The sequence below is a fragment of the Psammomys obesus genome, unplaced genomic scaffold, assembly GCF_907164565.1.
Source record: "Psammomys obesus unplaced genomic scaffold, mPsaObe1.curated_primary_1811, whole genome shotgun sequence".
NCBI classification, from domain to species: Eukaryota; Metazoa; Chordata; class Mammalia; order Rodentia; family Muridae; genus Psammomys; species Psammomys obesus.
Window position 1 is genome coordinate 2,569,744 of NW_026590905.1, and position 19,972 is coordinate 2,589,715.

Here is a 19,972-nt window from a genome sequence, read left to right on the forward strand (position 1 = left end):
AAAGTAAGAGGCCCATGAGATAGGAAGGAAGGAAGGAAGGAAGGAAGGAAGGAAGGAAGGAAGGAAGGGAGTGAAGATGACAGAATAAAGGGGGTGAGCAAAGTGTAGCCAGGGAGAACAGAGAAAAAAAGGAGAGAAAAAGATCAACTGCAACAAAATATGAACAAAACCCACCTATGGAAACTTATCACTCTGTAAGCCTATTTAAAAAGTAAAACAAATTAATGGCAGGAAAAAAAAAATAAGGCAGGCAGGCCACAGGGCTTGGAAAGAGGTAGAGCTTTGCTCCTCAATCTGTAGGTTGCAACCCCTGTAGGGTCAAACAACCCTTTCAATGAGGCCTCCGAAGACCATCGGAAAGCAGATACTTACAATTCATTAAAGCAGCAAAATTACAGTTGTGAAGTAATAAAAATAATTTTATGGTTAGGGGTCACCACAACACGAAGAACTGCACTGAAGGATCACAGCGTTAGAGGAGCTGAGAACCACTGATCTAGAGACTGAGCAGATTATCAATGGACAAAGCAACAGGTCCTGTGTGACAAGCAAGATGTAGACTAAAGCAGACGTGATACTGTGGCAAGCGGGTAAGAAACATAACAGAAGATGAAAAGGCTGCAGTGGGCAGGGAGGTGCCTGCCTCATGAGCCAAAGGAGTCAACTGTTTTCAGGGTAGGATGATTGGGGTGGGTAAGACTGGATAAAGAAAAGGTATGACCAGGGTTGCAGCTGGTGGTTATTAATGCTTGTAGCCAGGGCGGTTTAAACTTCCTTTGGGGAAAATTTTTATTTAGTGTGTGTCTGAGTATGTATGTATGTATGTACGTATGTTTGTGTGTGTATGCACCACTGGAATGCAGGTGCCCACGCAGTCCTGAAGAGGGTGTTAGAGCTGATGAAGCTGGAGTTACAGGCAGTTTTAGGCCACTGGATGTGGGTGCTGAAAGCCAAGCCAGAGTCCTCTGCAAAAGCAGCAAGTGCTCTTAACCGCTGACTGAGCTGTCTCTCCAGCCTCTGAGGGAACTTTAAAATAGAAAGATACTTATAGTGTGGCTCACAAGAAAAAGCACGTCCCTACAGTGACTATTTAGTATCAGTTAACAATGGTTATTGCTCAAAGCACACAAGTTAACTAGGAGGGTGTGGAGGCACACACGAGGGAGTCTATGGCAGGAGGATCTTGAGTTCAAGGACATGTGGGCTACAGAGAAAGCCTTGTCTCAAAACTGAGAACCAAAGTCACATAGGATGGACGGTGGAGCAGGTAAGGTGGAGATTGATAGTGTATGCATATATACAGAAGAAAATGTACAAAAGCAATGTGCAAATGCTCACTTTAATCATAATTCAAAACTACTTCTCATGGTAACATAGATGTTTCATAGCTGAGAACTAGGTGAGGTGTTGCATTTTATGATAAACTAATTTTTTTTATTAAATAGTGATCAAAAATAGGTTTATATTCTCACCATAAAAAGAATTACTTTTATTGACAATATCTAAGCTTCTTGAAAAGCTGAATTAGCTAATATGACAGGATGACAAGCTGACAGGCAGTCTGTCAACGCTCTGGCTTCATGTAAAGTGATGAAGACACCGCTTCTCCTTGCTTATGCTGACCACAGAAGACTTCTTTTCCTAATCTATAGACACAGGTGGATACATGGTATCAAAGAACACATTTTTAAATCTTTTCACTGTTATTAAAAGTTTAACAATGAAAAGTCCAAAAACTGTTATTAAATTCTATCTGCTGTACAAGAACCAGCTCTTCCCATTCTGCAGTAATCATTTTAATATGTACAAAAGCAGAATTCTCACTAAAAAGCCTACATAGAGACAGCAAGCTTGTATAGTAAACCTAAAGAAACACAGTGATGGGGAAAATTTCAGAAATGCCTCCTGAAGGAGCCCAGGCTGCCCACCCCTTGCCAGACAGAGCCGGGAGTCATAGTAACTACAGACATGCTGCAGAGCCCCCAGTGACGACCTATAGAATGTAAGAAAACACAACACGTTCTTCAGGAGCGGCACAGGGCTCCCGAGAGCCCTTTGCTAAAGGACAGAGGGGCTTTGATGAGGCCGGAATCACAAAACAGGCCGAGGTCCTTCATGCCACCTGTTAAAGGTCCTCCACGTGCTGAAGACGACGACCTGCTTGCAGGGCTGAGGGTCCCGGCTCCTTTCCTGCTACCGCACTTGGCTGCTTGCGGCACTTGGGTGCAAATGCTTAACTGGTGCGAGTCGGGAGAGGCCCAGGCGTAGGCTGTGGCTCGGGGACTTGGTGGGGGCTCCTGCCAGTGCGCTGCCGCTGGAGCTTCTGCTCCCGGAGGCGGCTGCAAGAGAACACAAAGGCGGACAAGAGGTCAGGTACTGCCCGGCTCTGCAGAGCCCATCAACACTGTACCAGATCAGAGGAAAAACCCACGCTGACACTCAGGACAAGGGCAGGGCAGGCTGAGCACTGTAATCTGAAACCCCAACTTCAACTTTTCCGGCTGTGGAGCAAAACCAAGCATGTAAAGTCAAGGACAAGGCTGCCAAGGCTCAAGTGTGCCCAGGCCTGAGGAATCGGTGAAACTGTGGAGGTCAGCAGGTCTTGAGGCTAAACTCTGCTGCGAGTAAAAAATAAATAAATAATGTTCCTTGACTCTGTGATAGTCAGGAATGTGTCCACAGATTTTTGAAATAAGAATGTCTCCATTTACAGCAGTTTTATTTATAGCAATGAAAACAAATCATATATAACCTTGACGCCTAATAAGGAAATGGTAAAGACAATAAAGTGAAGCACTAAAAACAATAATCTGGAAGAATGTGAAATAACCTGAGAACTGCTCACACATAACTCCTGTAGGAAAGAGCTACCAACAGCAGCTTTCTAAGCTCGTGGCCTTGAGAGCAAGTTATCATACCTGGTGGGACCCACTTGGGTCTCCTGCCTTCAGATGAAGGGCTGCACATATTTGCTGGTTTCCTAGTGGCCTCTGAAGAAAGACCAACAGCCTGGGGCAAAGACGGAGATCTTGACTTGCTGGAAGCTGGAGCTGGGTCTGCTGATGTCATGTTTTTGAAAACAAAAAACAACTGTCTTACAGGAAGATAACTTTCAAGTCTAAAGTGATGATGTCTCATGCATTCCAAAAAATTCAAAAGGCAAAGATTACAAATTTGAAAACAACATGTACTGTTCAGGTGAGGTCGCACCGGCCTGAAATCCAGCACTCCACAGGCTAGGGGAGGAGGTCTCATATTCAAAGCCGGCCTAGGCTACAAAGTGAGGTGGTCACGAAAGACCGCACAGAAGTTATAGCAAGCCTAAGGACCACGGCTGTGAATGAGCATTTCTGTGCCAGGCAGGGTTGAAGACATGAATTTCACCCTTTATGACGATTCCCACCTCAGGATCACTGCCCCACTATCAGCTAGGAGAACAGAGAGGTTAAGTTATTTGCCTGCAGTTTGACAGCTGTTGTTGGGAGCCAGGATTAGAAACCACCTTTAGAGCATTTTACAAATAGTGCCCCTTGTGTGTGTGTCAGGGATAGTCCCCAGGGTTATCAAGAACATAGGCGTGAGCACCCTGCTCTCAAGAAACTTACTGTCCTCCACTGCACGTCAGTGCGAGGACAGCAAGGTGAAGGGCTGTGTCTACTGCCATGCGCTGAGATTCTAGCAATGCACAGGAGGAGAGGACCTTAGAACCTCATGTGTGTTTAGGAGGCGCAGAGGAAGATGATTATGGGCTGACCCAAATCATGGCCAAGGGGAAAGGTGAGTGGAGGGAAGTTTTCTGGCACAGACAGTACAGCATGAAAAGCCAGAGCACAAATTCCTTTACCAGTTTAGGAGGAATGGGAAGGAATATGAAGGGTGAGAAGGTGAGGAGTATAATCGGGGTACTGTCATGTACCCACATACAGGCCATGTAAAGGAGTCTGGCTGTTTACAAATATAAGTTTTCTCAGGAGTGACCTCCATGTTAAAAACTTCTTACTGGGTCATGGTGACATCTGCTAGAAGGCTGAAACAGGAGGATTGGGAAACCAAGGCAAAAAATTGTTATAAATTAATAGAATTTGTTACTAAAAGCTGTATTTTATAATAATCTTATTATAAAATATAGGCTCAAAATAGTCTAACTTTTGAGCATCCAAGTCCAAGTTGTGACAAATTCTCAATGTAAAACTGACACTAAGCATGTTACAAATGGGTCCACAAAACAGAGACTAGGTAATGGAGGAAAGCAAGGGTTAAACTCACACAGGCCTCACTGTTTAAACATGCAGACAGCATTGTCCAGCCTCTGCCTGGGATTAAGCTGTGGGCCCCCCTGATGAGTACAGATTCCAGCATATACTGAGATGTTCTGAACATCAGTGTTCTGATGGTAAGATGCAGGTGTGGGGTGTTTGCAGGGATGGCTACATGCTAACAGGGGTCCATACTTAGTGTTCTTGTGGCCACTAGCTCAGCATTCTCTCCCTACCCAGAAATACTTTTAACTAGACATGAGCACTGCCAAAATATTACAGAAGACAAAGGCAAAGATCCAGAAACAACAAACTTGACTCTATCAAACGACAAGACTGGGAGCAGACTTACCTGATGCCTCACATTTGGGTTTGGGTTTTTTTTCTTTCTTTTCTACTGCGGGTTTTTTCTGCATTACTTTCTTCTTTGTTTTTTTCACTTTACTTTTTCTCACAGCACAGTCCTCATCACTTTCTTCATTATCATCAAACTCAGAATCACTTTCTGAATCTCCAAGTAAAACAGAAAATGACAAATTCCATCTTGGTTCTAAAAAGTGAGACTTCTGCTGCCTCATCTGCAATGCCTCACTGTCACTAAGCTGCTGCTTCAAGACCCTTATACATGCTCTTGCCTCTACAGAAGCATGGTTTCTGACCTCAAATGCCAGCTTCTGCTAACCTGAAATAGCACCTCTCCCTTCATTCCCACCAGCCTTTTATAGACAGTGAAGGCCTACCCCATACTTCTGTCTTCTTTGTGGTGCTTTATTTTCTAGTCCTAGAGCTCAGACCCTGGAATCCACACTTGCCAGACAAGCATCCTACCACTGAGCTGCCTGAGGCCCTTGGGTGTGCATGCCATCACTCTAAAACACACTATGCACCTGTTTACTGTCTGAGACCCCTCATTAGCACTTGAATTGTTTCACTCGTTAGTATCTCCCTAGCACCTAGACTATAGTGTACATAAGCATCAAATATTTTTCCAGTAAGTGATGAATAGGTCCGTTATTTGCTGGAAGCATGTTAAAATTTAAAACACTGTATCTGATTGGTATTAATGTACACTTAGTCTTTTAAATTTTTGACACATTACAATATCAAGGTTGCCATAATTTTCCTTTGCCCTAATCTCTATTAAGTCTGAAAATACTAATAATAAAATAATTTAATACCACTTGCAATTCAAAATATTTCATATGATTCTACTAGTTATAGAAAAAGCTGAAACCTGTTAGAACAGGTCAAGAGTTGGTCCACAGGTAGTGGCAGCCCAGCCTGCCTCTTTAGGCTTTGTTTTTTCCAAAGCCAGGTCAGTACCTGGCTCTTGCCGTATTAGTCTTTCCCACTGTTCACGCATTTCCTTCAGAAAGTCAGAAATGTGACTTCATCCCTTTGGTTTTTCTAATGCTGTTTGCTTGGCCAGCCATGGCTTAAAGGTTACCCCTAGACACGGTTTCTCTCTCTATGGCCAAGTTCAGTTTAACTGTTCTATGAGTTCTCAAGTTTACGAACTTCAAAGGCTCAACACAATGCTTTGCATACATCCTGGTCTCCAAGAAGTTTTTACTGAATTCTCATAGAATTGACTTGAAGCAGGATGACTCACCAGTTGCAGTGTCTGGCTCAGTGTCATTCGCAGCGCTGCCATCGCTGCCACCGCCGCCTTCCAAAAGCACCCCCCTCCTCTGAGCCTCAGCGTCAGATGTTGCTGTTCTCTCTCCTTCAACACCGCCGGCCTCCCCCTCCTCCGTGATCTTATCCAAATCTGGAGACATGAACATCAGTGAGAGCTCTGGGCAGACTCTATGACCTCTGTTGTCTTTCTCTGCTGACAATAATACTACCCTAGCCATGCTGGGACCAAGTCTGTCAGTCTCCCAGGAACAGACTCTGGTTTTAAGGGTAAGTCTGAGATCCTAATGAGGTGCTGCCAAAGAACTTTCCAGACGGTCCTGGACAGATGAAGCCCTTTCTTAAGTGGCCACCTATTGTGGAATGGAGGGCCTGAGTAGTCATGACTGCCCAGTAGGGAACAAAGTAGGTCTGCAGTGAGAGAACAAGACTAAACCATAAAGAAACAAGGGCTAGGAGATAGTGAGAACCTTGGGACATGGGAAGACTTTGTTCTAGCTACGGGTGTAGAAACTTGAACAAGTTAGGAGAATAGCACTGCGAATGAAAAGAACTGTTGTTAATACCAAAACTTACCTAAATCATCACTGGCTACACTGCAGTTAGAAACACGAGATTTCTCCGTTATTTCTGTTTTCCTATTGCCTTGTATGTCGGTGCCTAACACAGGAAGTAAGGGAAGAACTTCAGATGCATCCTAATCAGTCAGGGTCTAAAAAACAAGATGACACTGGCACAGCTAAATGAATTAAATTCAGGAGTGCCCTCTGCCATCAAACTGCATTCTTTCCTCTGTGAAGGCCTACCCTAAAAATGATTAGAAAAATATTAAGAAGCTTTTAAAGATAAACACACAGGAAATAGAGTTACTTTTCTCTTGAGACTTCTTCACGTCGTTGCTGAGTGTTGGAAGTTCCTTCACGGATAAAGCCAGAGCAACTTCTAGGCCTCGCTGGAAGACCTTGTCATCTAAAGCCACCCTAAAACAGATTATTCATGAATAAAAATGGGGTTTTAATAACAATTAGAGCACTAACACCATTAACTCTAAAGAGCAAAGTTTCAGATTTCCCCGTATTAGTACATGAGAGCATTTACCTTCCAAACATGTTCCTAAAGCAACCTCGACCGACAGAGACTCCTAAATGCAGCAACGCCATGCTGTAGTATGGCAGCGTAGTGTGGCAGGGGTAGCCTGCACCTCTGCTGGCTCCTGCTCCTGTACCTGTCCTTTCTCTTCACCATCAGCTCTGCCTATGAAGCTCTGGTTTAACCTACGACAGACTCCCTGCCGCCCAGAGATCCCTTGATCTTATTTGTTGCTGTGGCAGATATAACTCTCACAATAAATGTATTTTCACCTCTGTCCCTCCCACTCTAGATTTTAACAAAGATTTCACTACATACTATGTAAAGACACCATTCCTGATTGGAATAATAAAAGTATTCTCAAGGAGTTTTCAATGTGAATTAGGAAGGTGAGGAAATAATAGCAACAATTTCCCCAAAAGAGGTAGATTGCAAGGCCTTCCTGCTCACGTTGACCAATAGTTGTAATGATTATAACAGAAAAACAAACAAAGATGAAGAAAAATAACAAAAGGGAAGAAAACTGAAATGTACCTTGAAGAATTACTTTTTAACTAAGTTTTACTGGTGGGGATAAATGTGGTCTCAATAATTCTCTATATGTATAAATCTATCAAAAATTTTTAAATTTTATTAAGATATAATTCAATGAATTATAAAATAATTTCCTCCTCCTCTTCCTTGAGATAGGGCATCATGTACCTAAATTGCTCCCAAAACTCACTATGCATGCAGCAAAGGATAACCTTGAACTTCTGTGACTGAATAAAACCCAAGATTTCTTGCACAGAAAGCAAATACTACATCCACAGCCCATAAAACCTATTCTTTTAAAGTAGATAATTCAGCAGCCTCTAGTATCTTCAGAGCAGAGAATCACTGCTATCTAATTTTAGAAATTTATTTGCCTAGCCATAGTTATCAGCAGTTACTCCTGGTTACCCTGTGCTGGCTGGTTTGATGTCAACTTGACACATGTTAGAGTCATCTTGGGAGACGGAACCTTAATTGAGAAAATTAAGAAAAATCTGCCTCTAACAGATTGACCTCTGAGTAAGCCTGTGGTACATTTTCTTCATTGGAGTGGGAGGGCCAGCTCACTGTGTGAGGCGTCATCCCTGGGCTGGTAATCCTGGGTACTACAAGAAAGCAGGCCGAGCAACTCACGAAGAGTAAGCCAATAAGCAGCACTCCTCCATGGCCTCTGCATCAGCTCCAGGTTCTTATCCTAACTTTTTAGTGATATACTGTGTTGAATAACTATAAGCTGAACCCTCGCATCCCCATGCTGCTTTTGGCCATGGCATTTTGTCATGGCAGTTGAAACACTAACTGGGACATCATCACCCTCCTCTTAGTCCCAAACAACCAGTAGTCCATTTTCTGTCTGCGTGCATTACTTTAGTCCAGACATTTCATACAAATGGAATATTAGGTAATATGTGGATTTTTGTCTGGTGTAGAAAGCACGACTTTTTTGCAGGCTCATTCACATTACAGCATGTATCTGTAGTTCACTTTTTGTGAGTAATAGTCCATGAAAGAGGACACATTTTTTAACCAATCGTTGGTTGACAGATATCCAGTTGCTTTCCTATTTTTTAATACTATCAACACTGCTATAAACATTGACATGAAGTGGACATATTTTCAGTTTCCTTGGGTATTACCTAAGCCACCCACAGAACGGTCCCATGTTTAACATTATGAAGACTGCTAATCTGTTTTCTTGGATACCTGCACCATTTTACAATCCCACTATCAATGTCTGATGGTTCCCGTTTTGCCAGTTTCACCTATTAACATCACCTAGTAGGTGAGAATAATTATTATACCATGTTTCCCTGAGAGCTAATGATGCTGTGCATCTTTTTATATGCTTGCTAATTACTTCTGTACTTTTGGAAAAATACTTATTCAAATATTTTGTACACTGAAATTAGATCATCAGACTTTCACTGTAGAGCTAAAGTATTCTTTATGTACTTTGGATGCAATTACTTAAGCTGTTTCTGCAAATACTGTTTCCCACTTATGGGTTATGCTTGTCTTATATTTAAAACCCCACCCATGACATTTAAAAATAGAAACAAAGCATGCTGTTTCTCAGTGCTGATTAGCTTTTCACAGAGGAATTCAAGGCAGCAAAACATTAACCATCCCCTGCCCATTCTTTCTGAACTACAATTTTTGGGTTCTTGGGATTGCCTTCTCCCTCTTGGTACCAACTGATGAGAAGTCAGGATTATTCTATATACTATGGGACCTTCTCTTTGTTGGACAAATCACAGCAGGATAGAGAGAAAATATCTTTTCTCTACAGGGGAAAAAATGGTGTAAAGTCTTTTAAAGCTGCCCTTATATTTGCCCTGACTTTTAACAAAGTAGCTTTGTGAGATCTGAAGCAGAAGACATAGGTGCAGGTAAGACATAGTAACATTACTATTTAAAAAGGTTTTAGCTTTTATGTTTGTGAAATTTTTTCTCAGGGCAGAAAGTCAGAAAGCACTTTACAGCATTCCCCTGTGCTTCAAATAGCATCCACCACATCAAACCCCCCATTTAAATCGAGATTTTGAAGTCTTGTATCCTTAAATGAACAAATCTGATGCCACATGTTTTCTGGGTCTTACCTCTCACCTTTTTTTGGGGGGTTTGGTTGGTAAGATGTCTTCCTTTTGGAGATTCTTCAAGTTAGGTTTTGGTTTGTCTTGCTTTAAGTCCTTTGGCACTGTTTTAGATTTTTTGTTTATAGGCATGGTTGCAGAAATAAAATCATCTATTTTGTATAAATTAAAAAGAAAAATAAAATTATTTTCTTGGCAGCTAAAATTCATTAAAGTATACCCACGTTTTAAATATAATCAAGTTTAATTACTATATCATGAAACTCAACCAAGGCAATCTGTCTCTATTTCACTCACCCATTTCAAGATAAATGGTAGCCTGTTTTTTAGAATATTCATCGATCAAAACCAATCCACTGAAAACTACAAGGGTAAATTAGGACAGCACAATTCTACCTTACTGAGTGGGAGGAAATGATTTTTAACTAATGTCGCAGTGCAGCCCAGGCGGTCTGCGAAGGGGCTGCCAGGAAAGATCAAGCCTAGGGAAACCGGAAGCACCGCCTACGGCGCTGTTGCTTTTCCACGTTTTTCTGTCTATAAATCCTCAAGACTCCCGCGGCGCTTCCTGGGATACTAACAACTTTCTGCACACTCCAGCCACCCCGTATCATGAACACAACTGGCAGTCTCTACGAACCTGCTCACACACCTTTGACAGTAATAAGAGGCTAGAAGTTATCTACTATACTATTTTTTTCTCAAGTTGTAGGCATACTGAGTGCAAAAGAGATTTCTCTGAACCAAGAAATCATTAAAGTATTTGACTTAAAGGAAACTATGGTGGTCTGGGAAGGAAATATAAAATGTACTTCTAAGATGAAACTATGGCTCAGTGGCAGAGGACTTACACAGCATGGTCAGTCCCCTGCCTCATCACCAGCAAACAAACAAACACACACACACACACACACACACACACACACACACACACGGAAAAAAATCGTACTACAAATGCATTGTAATCTAATGAAATGTTTCTCAAACTCTGATCAAAGTTCTAACAACAAAGACCAACATATAATCAACACAACAAAGCTTAAAACTTAACCTTTCAGAGTTTAATTTTTCTATAGCTAACTCATATATAGTGAACTTGGAGGAAATAAATTTCTCAATATGTTAAGGCAAAGTAAAAAGCTCTACTTACCATCAGAGTCACTACCAGACTCCTCAAACTGTGAGTAATTGACTATTTTTTTATTTCTATAATCAAGACAAAAAATTTTCATTAATATATTAATTTTTACTTTCACCTTAAAATTATTAATAGTCTTGAAGAAAGGAGCATGTGTTTGGAATCTCTTAAAAGCACTTCAATCCAAAACAATATTTACACTTAACAACAAGAACTTGGCAGTATCTGAAAAGACAAAACCATACCTAATAGACATAATGTGAAAAAGAAATTGATTCAGGAAACCCCAAAAGTGAAGAGAATATAAATCATTAGCGGAAACCCCCAAAGTGAGGAGAATACAAATAATTCTCGAAGTCCTCCAAAGTAAAAATACAAATCACTGTCAGTTAAAATTTGTGTTCTGTTTAGTAGCTACTGAGGATTTATAAACTCCTGTGTGCTCAGGCTTGACTTACATTATAAAGACCTCTTCAGTTTAACCATTAAAAAGAAAAATCTCTCAGAGCCAGAGCCTGCACTGCTCCTTCAGAGGACCTGGATCTGTTTCCTAGCATCCATGCCGGGCAGTCCACAACCAGATGTCACTCCAGCTCCAGAATTAAACACCCACTGGCTTCTTCCTCAGAAACTGAACTCACATGAGTATATCTACACAAACGAAGAAACACACATGCACTCCACCCTAAAAATAAATCTTTAAAAGGAATCTCTCTACAGTAACAAATAATGCTTTTTAGTGGGTTGAACACTTTAAAATAGTTTGTCCTTACCATCTTTGTAGGAACTAGAGTAGGCAGAGAAAAGAATACTCAATGTGAAAAGGTTAATTTCTTTCCTCTAGGAAAGAAATATAAAGCTAGCCAGTTTTCCCTTCTGTCATCTACTATGCCCCATGTAAACAAGCTCATTTATCAGGTGCCTGTTCTTTCAAGCAAAAAAAAAAAAAAAAAAAAAAAAAAAAGGGGTAAAGAGACTTGCTCAGCTCATAATTCAGACTTGCAAGTGTGTTTCCTTGAGATAACAACCATTAAAAGGGAAGGTGTTTCTGTTACTCTCCCACTCTTCAGAGTCTAAGAATTTGACAGCTACATAAAACATGAAAGCATCATTAGAAATTCTGGGATTGAAAATTAGTAAATAAAACCAAAAGCCTACCAAAACACAGGTTAACTCAGGTTGATTTATAACTCACATATTCATTCTTACTGATTCATTAAACACAATTTACCTATTGTACTTTAAAAACTCAGTAGGGTGAGATATGCAGAAAACTATTACTCTTTAAAAAGTCCTTTTAAAGTTTTAATTACATGTATACGTGTGTGTGTGGGTATATGCATATGAGTACGATATCTGTGAGGGCCAGGAGAAGGCACTGGGTTCCCTGGAGATGGAAGAGTTGTGAATTGTCTGAAGTATTTGGGAACCGAAGGTGGGTCCGCTGGAAGAGCAGCATAAACTCTTTTAAATATTGAGCCACTCCATAAATGCTTCTGTTTAAAATAAATAAATAAATAAATAAATAAATAAATAAATAAATAAATAAATAAATCTGAGTAGGTGGCAGTAGAAATGACAGGGGCTACTGCAACCACAGTTTGACATCACTGCCTCCATTTGTGTTTAGATGCCAATGGCCCTATCACCACTGCAGTGTAAATGACAGAAAGGTGAAAACAAGTGCTTTTGTTTTACTATAGTAATGGGCCAGTGAGAGTTGGTAGGGAAAGTTAATTGCTGTGCAACTCTGATAGCCTAACTTTCACTCTTGGAGTCCATGAAAAGGTGGAAGGAGAGAAACGACTCCAGAGTTCTCCGCTGATTCAAGACACAAAAGAACAATTTATATAAAAAAAAACCCCACAAAACAACAAAACCGAAACCACAGTCATGACCTCCCCGTCCCCTGAGGACTCAGGCCTGTGACTACTGCTATCCCATATAACAGCATTACTTTTCACTATCTGCATGCCTACTCCTTTCCAACTTTACCTTGCAAGCAACAGAAACCCAGTCCTGCCTTCTATACCTCATTATCTCAAACTTCCCCGTCTTAGTCGATACAAAAATCACCCAGTATGTGGCTCAGTCCACAGATACGGTCAACCCTGACTCTCCCGTTTCCTCACCTCACAGCCACCTGCTGGAAGCACCTAAACTCACCCGCTCCATCTACACACTCACACACTGTGTCAGATCTCACAACTGACAATCTTCCAATTTTTTTTTTCTTTCCTGCTTCCACTCTGTCCAATATAGTTCCCACTCAGGGAACCACCAGCAACCAATGGCTTTTATAAAGTAAGATGAAAGTAACTACTATCCACCCCTACAAAACCTAGTGATTCGCCTCTGGTCAATAATAAAATTCAAACTCCTACGGCCAACAAAGGCCTAACCACTGCCATCCAACTATTTATCTGACACAATCCCCAACAACTCTAGCCCCATGCTTGCTACTGCCACACCTGCAATCCATCTCTCATGGTGAAGCTCGGGGCCTTGGCTTCTGTTTCATCTACTGAGGGAGCCCTTATATTTTGCTTCGCTAACCCTCCCACTCTATTTAAAGTAAGGCTTTTCTCCTTCCTACTACGTTACATTGTGGTGCTTATCTCCCCCTTCCCCCCAAACATCTTCCACTGGAGTGTAACCTCCACCTCTTAGGACAGTTAAGTGAATTCCGTATGTTTGTTTTTGTTTGGTTTTTGCAGAACTGGGGATTGAACCCGGGGTCTCTCCTATGCCGGGCAATCACTCCACCAATGAAGCCATAGCCTCAGCTATATTCAGTAATTCTACTAAATGGATGGATGGCCTAGCATCCCAGCTGTCACCACGGAGAATAGATTCCAACCGTGTAATAGAACGCAGAGGGGAACTGGAGTCACATGACGGGTCAGAGTTTGAACTTGCCGGGTGGTTCAGTTAAATGAGCCTTTCTGCTTGGGTTGGGGGACCATAATCTCAGAACGTCTGAGTTTTCGGCATGGGGGGTGGGAGTGGGGGAGAGAGCTGCAGTGCCGAACCCATGACGGCCACATACGTGGTCGCTCTCTAACGTAAAGCGAGGTTCAAATGCTAACCTGCCAGGTCCCTCCGGAGTAGAGTGGGTCAGCGGGCAACAGCTGCAAAGGGAGGCCGAGGTGGAAAGCAGGATGCTACGCCGGCCGCTCTGAGCAGCGGGCGTCCCTCACCGGAGACCGGCAACGAGCACCAGACCCCGACCCCTCCTTCAATCACGTAGGACAGCGGCCTCCAGCCGCCTCCCTGCCCGGTGGGATGTCACCAAACACTCACTCACCTGGTAGGGCGCACCATGGTGCCCCTCCACAGCTTACAGCTGCAGCGTTCTGCAGACGGAGAGCAGCTTTGGCGGTTTCAGTTCCCGCCCAAAGCCAGACGTCTCCCTCCACGCCCCGATCCTCCAGCCCACCAATCATCGCTCGCCGGCCTAAGGCGACGCCTGCGTGCTGAGACCAGCGAGCCTGCGCTCACACACCTTGGCCCTGGACACGCCATTCCGGATCCTGTCCGCCCGGACCCAGTGCTTGTTTTGTTTTTGCACTTTCGTCACCTGGGAGATTATTGTTATTTATTTAATTTTTTTTGCAGCGATTCTAAAATACAATATAAAAGCAGTAACACGCCTCCAGCTCTTAGAGCGACTCACTTAAAGATGAGTGGTATAAAGAGGCTGTTGGATCTGAGATTTCCTTGGGGGTTGAGGGAAAAGAAACAGATGGTAACGAATCTGCCAAAGCGAGTAAAACTGTAAAAAAAAAATAATAAATAAATAAACAAGCAAGCAGTCACCTGACATACCGGGCGGGTCTGCGTTGACAGCGCCTAGTGTGCCTTGGCTTCTGAGGAAAGAGGTGAGCTCGAGCCCACCGCGAGGAAGCCCTTTCAGAGTGGAGGTCCCAGTGAGGGTACCTGGTACAGGTTAAAGAACCGGAGCAGGCCTCATGGGGCCTATCTAAAGTGCGGGGATGCAGCTTGGCATTGACAGTTTTGTGGACAGCTGAGTTTGTAGGTTCGCGTGTTGGTGTGGCAGCGGGGTGGGCACACCCAGAGAAGAATCTGGAGATGTAAACTGGGTTAAGATGAATTTTATTTTGAAAGCAATAGGCCTCACGAGCAAAAGAATAACATGAAGATGTGTGTTTATTGATCTTGTTTTGTTACATGCATATCATGGAGTTTTGGGGTTTTTGTTTGTTTGTTTGTTTGTTTTCCGAGACAGTTTCTCGATGTACCCTTGGCTGTCCTGGACTCGCTTTGTGGACCAGGCTGGCCTCGAAGGCTCAGCGATCCGCCTGCCTCTGCCTCTCTGAGTGCTGGAATTAAAGGCGTACGCCACCATGTCTGGTCATAATAATTCTTACTACTCTCTCCCTCACCTTCTCATATCTCCCTCCCATCCCTACGAAGTTCTCCAATCCCCGCATCCCTACCAGATTCCCCTTTCCAGATTCATGACTTTCGGTTTTTGTTTGTGATGCATTGACTTAACCAGACCAGCTGTGTGAGCTGCAGCTACTATTTGGAGCCTGGTGGGGGCAGCAGTGAATACACGAGTGAAAAACGATGATTTCCCTTTCCCCGAATCTGTCCACAGAAAACTGTTCATTAGTGAGACATGGGTCCCTGAATCTCTCCTCTGCGCCCTCCGCTGTTGATGGGGCCATTCTTATGCAGACCCAGTGCCGACTTCTTAAACTGCATTGAGTTTATGGCTGCAATGGCAGTGTCTTGTCCAGAAGATGGCATTTTGTCATCCTCCCTATCTGGTTCCTGTGTTTTTTCCACTCCCTCTTCTGCAGTGTTCTTTAAGCCTTCAAAGAGATAGTATGAATGTCATCCATCACTGGATCCACTACTGGAAAGAGACACTTCTCTGATTGAGCTGAGAGTTGCACTTGTTTGTGGGTATAAACATATGTGTTTAGAAGATGGTTAACGCTGTCAATTTAACCGAACAGCAATATTTAGGTTCCTCTTGGGGCCTGTGATCTTCCTTGCCTTGGGTATTTAACCAGGATTACAGCACCAGGAAGAGATAATCAGAGCAAATTTGGTACCCTGACAACAGTACGCTAGTTCGTGCACAGGTGGGTGCGCCTTACCTGGCAGGCTATTACGGCTCACGGAGTCCGCAGCTGGGTTAGACCGTTTGTGACATTTCTACCACAGCAGCCTGCACGGTATCTTCCAGGACTAGAAAAGCTGCCAGTAGAGAGGGAACTTCCAGCTGAGTTGCTGCTTGATTTTTTTTTTTTTATCGTCAACTGAGCTGTGCAGTGTCTTTAGCAATAGAGTTTATCATCTAGTTTTTGTGGATAACCAAGAATGATGACAAAACTCTGTATTGTTTTGGGGCTTCAAATGTATATATACACGAACAATACAGATTCATATATATGTATATGTGATTTTTTTTTTTTAACTAAAAAGAAAGATCACTATGCTTTAGGTCCTAGCAATGGGAAGTCCAGTTAGGAGGCTGATGAATAGATCTTTAAGGGAAGTAGATTCCTAATCTCTTTATTACATTTTCTTTTCTCTGAATAGTGTCCAGTTTGCCTCGTGGCCAGCATCCTGTATGCTCCGTTCTATATATCCTACTTAGAGATCATTCTTATGTCCTCGTATCGTTTTCTAATCACGGCTCATGACCACAGTGCCCGACATCTTCAGGCTACCACTGGCTCTCTGTTGTGTTTGGCTGCTTTGCAAGTCCCATAAGCTCTATGCTTGTATCCCTCCCCCATCTCTTCCTATGTTTCCTCTTGCCCTCATCTCTGTTCCTTCCATTGTATTAAGTAATTTTTATTCCTGTCTAGGAATAAAAGTACTTTCTCAGCACATTGTTTCCCTTTAAGATTAATGTGCAGGAATAAGTGGGACAAACTAGAGAAGGCTGGCTGTGGTGGTGCGCACTTGTAATCCCAGCCCTTGGGGGTGAGGTGTGCTGAGGCAGGAAGATTAAGTGTTGAGGTCAGCCTGACTACGTAGTGAGTCCTAAGCCATCCTTGGCTACACAGCGAGACCCTGTCTCAAATAAAATGGAAGTGAATAAAGATTGGAGTAGTTCATTAAGAATGGCATGGGCACAGCCTCTGTAACAGGCTGTGTTTTAGAGGTGTTCGGTGGTCATTTGAGTCGCGGCTTTTTGTTCATCTTCCAGAAATCCTGCTGTAGAATATGAAGAAAAACCGAGACAGACTCTGCAACAAGGAAAGAGAGTTTGTATACAAATTCAGGGTAGGAAATGAGCGCTTAGAGCTGAGAGTGCCCCTCAAGTTTCCTGTGGACGAGAATGCCAGCCACTTGCATGGCCGTCTGATGCTGCTGCACAATTTGCCCTGCTTCATAGAGAATGGTGAGGACTGATTTTCTTGTGGTTTTCTCTAGTCTCTGTCATTAGAAATTTCTTGGTAGAACACAGGTTCTTGAACTTGGGATGTGACCCGTGGGATTGCACAACTGAAAGTTAGGATCATGAAAACTGTGGCAACAGGAGAAGGCTTTCAGCGCGAGTGACCAAAAATTAATTCAAAGTCAGCTGCATGGTAGGTGCGGAGTTCAGGCAGTACATGCACTTTGTACTGCTCATGCCGCCAGGCTGTGATGCCCAGTGAGTGCTGCCCAAAGCCTCCTGACTTTGAGGTCCTCTCTTAGATGACTGACTTGTGTCAAGTTGGCAAACAAAACAACAAAAACAACAAGAAAACCCAGGAGCCTATGTCTCTGAGTCATGTTAAACTTTCTGTAGTGAAAAGATCTGTGACTATAAAAGATTTAAGAAACCCTGTAGCCCTGTCTAGAATATCAACCCCAAGAGCAATAGAAGTGAGAAACATGAGTTAAGCTTCTAAGAAGAAAAACTGTTCTCCAGAAGTTTTGAAACTTTTGTTTGTACTATAGTTGTTTATAAAATAACTTAGCATCTGAATTAAATGGCATAATAAAAAATTAACCACAGCACTTAAGCTCTGAGTTTGGATGCTGGATTCACCAGGGGTCTCAGCATCCCCTACATGGTGGAGAGTCAGCACTGAGTTGATCTCTTTTTTCGTTTGCTCATTGGTTTTTGAGGTGTCAGGGAACAGAAGGAGCACTTTACCTTTGCCTGATTTCTTTCATAGTCATCTGCTTTAAGTTATTTTGAAAGGGCCATGTTCTTTTTCACAAACTGAGGGGACTTGGATTATTGTTGGAACAGGGACTGTGAATGAAGCTGTGTGAGGAGATCTCTGAGATCTTATAAGAAAACTCCAACTGTGACCTCAGTTTTTTCAAAATATGAAATTGTTCTTGGAGTGTGGTTTTGTGTTCCTCCCAGGTGTAGATGGATAGGAGTGAGTGCTTCAGCTGCTGTTATTCGTGTGCCTCTATGGTAAAGTATCTTTTTGCTTGTCCTTGTATTATATATTTAGGTGACTCTTCCTAACCCTCAGAGTATAAATTGTCTGATGCTCTGAATAAAGTTGGCTATTGCATGTGACTTTAGTCCACTTTCTTTTTAGGCTCCGTTCTCCCAGGTTCATGCCACCAACTATATACAGGTTATAAGGGAAAATAGAAGCATTCTAGCACCGTCATATTGTATAAATCAGGAATCAAGACACAGAAAGGGCAAGTACTTACCTCATCGGCAGTTCTTAATACGTTGTCCCTTTCCAGACAAACAAATCCCTGGGAACTTGTTAGAAATATGAATTCTACTTCTTAAAATTTTTAAAGATTCTGTATTTATTCATTTCGTTTGTATGCCCCTCTGTGTGTGTACATATGCATACTAAGGCACACATGTGGCAGGCAGAAAGCAACTTTCAGGAGACTCAGCTCTCTCCTCCCACCTTGTGGGTCATATGGATCAGAGGTAAAATCAGACCTCACGTCGGAGTGCTTCCCTGCTGTGTGCACGTCTTGCTGAAACTAGCATCCTTTGTCCCTCTTACAGACTTAAAAGAAGCTCTGAGCCGGTTTATAGAAGAAGAATCCCTCAGAGACCATGACAGAGATGCAGAAGCTTGCTTGGAGGCTGTTAAATCTGGGGAAATAGATCTGCACCAGCTGGCAAGTACATGGGCCAAAGCGTATGCTGAGGTAAGACAAAGGTCAGCCTGGGCTTCAGGGTGTGCCAGACTTTATGAAGGTGTTTTAATTGTTGAAGTCACATGAAACAAAGTGTAGAATCCATTTATTTATTTGTTTGTTTGTTTTGCAAACCAGTAATATACAGCATATGCTCTTGCTTCTGTGTTTCTCTTCTATGTCAATATGAGCTCCTAAGACAAAGTCTTTTTATGACATTTTTATTTGGTGTGCTCACGTGCTTGTGTGTGTATGTGGTGTATGTGCATGCACACGTGTGTTGCTCATGCCACCAAGTGCTTGTGGAAGTCAGAGGACAATTTAAGGGAACCATATCTTTCCTTCCACCACATAGGTCCCAGTGAACTATTTCTTGGAATCAAGACCAATTTTTACTTTTATTTTTTAATGAAACATGTCTGGAATAGCACCTCTAGAAACATGACGCTACTTTATCCTGCATATTCCTTGGAACGTGTTTACATCAAGGAATCATTACTCTTTACCTGAAGGACCGGTTGTGCTGATGTCTTGAATCTGTCTGACAGCCTCAGTCAGTGATCAAAGTTCACTTTCAGCTCTGGCTACTTCTGTTTTCTTTTCATTGTTGTTGTATAGTGTCATTATTTCATTGTAGGGTTGTGCAACTAGTATGCCTGGTTTCCAGAAGTCCAAGATGCCACACACATTATTATTATATTTACTAACCTATGAATCTATTTAGAATACATTTGTAATAATAGAGTTTTTTTTCTGGTTATAGATTACTACATATTAATTGAATTTATTGTGCTGGATAGTTTTTTTTTTAATTTATTTATTAATTATGCCACATTCTGCCTGCATGTGTGTCTGCACACCAGATTTCATTATAGATAGTTGTGAAGAATAGCTAGTGTTCTTAACCTCTGAGCCAGCTCTCCAGCCCCCATGCTAGATAGTTTTATGTCAGTTTGACACAAGCTAATGACATCATCTGAGAGGAGGAAACTTCAATTAAGAAAATACCTTCAGCTGGGTGAGGTAGTGCATGCCTTTAATCCAAGCACTAGGGAGGCAGAGGCAAGCAGATATCTGTGAGTTCAAGGCCAGCTGGTCTACAAAGTGAGTCCAGGACA

The 19,972-nt window shown here is 42.5% G+C and overlaps 2 protein-coding genes across 6 annotated transcripts in view; one reads left to right on the forward strand and one right to left on the reverse strand.

The window, feature by feature from the left end:
* Window positions 1-1,322: 1,322 nt before the first annotated feature.
* Window positions 1,323-14,160, reverse strand: Rad51ap1 (RAD51 associated protein 1). 3 transcript variants are annotated; one of them, XM_055609414.1, is made up of 9 exons: window positions 14,056-14,160; window positions 10,761-10,816; window positions 9,624-9,762; window positions 6,765-6,874; window positions 6,471-6,554; window positions 5,869-6,027; window positions 4,609-4,761; window positions 2,919-3,059; window positions 1,323-2,339 (listed from the first exon to the last, which is right to left on the reverse strand). In XM_055609414.1, exons 1-9 carry the CDS (start codon window positions 14,070-14,072, stop codon window positions 2,194-2,196), a joined length of 1,005 nt encoding a protein of 334 aa, XP_055465389.1. In that variant the 5' UTR covers window positions 14,073-14,160; the 3' UTR covers window positions 1,323-2,193. The 3 variants fall into 3 exon arrangements, with proteins under 3 accessions (XP_055465389.1, XP_055465388.1, XP_055465387.1); XM_055609413.1 differs by having other exon boundaries at window positions 2,919-3,056; window positions 4,609-4,767; XM_055609412.1 differs by having other exon boundaries at window positions 4,609-4,767.
* A 396-nt stretch (window positions 14,161-14,556) lies between these two features.
* The window catches only part of CUNH12orf4 (chromosome unknown C12orf4 homolog), a 30,551-nt gene continuing 25,135 nt past the window's right edge, over window positions 14,557-19,972 (forward strand). The window contains exons 1-4 of one of the 3 annotated variants that reach the window (XM_055609409.1): window positions 17,107-17,136; window positions 18,100-18,153; window positions 18,284-18,392; window positions 18,721-18,866. In XM_055609409.1, coding sequence (XP_055465384.1) covers window positions 18,106-18,153; window positions 18,284-18,392; window positions 18,721-18,866 — 303 coding nt within the window. In that variant the 5' untranslated portion in view covers window positions 17,107-17,136; window positions 18,100-18,105. Of the gene's footprint in view, window positions 14,630-16,941; window positions 17,137-18,099; window positions 18,154-18,283; window positions 18,393-18,720; window positions 18,867-19,972 lie in introns of those variants that run through there. The other 2 variants (XM_055609408.1, XM_055609411.1) reach the window with 2 other exon arrangements.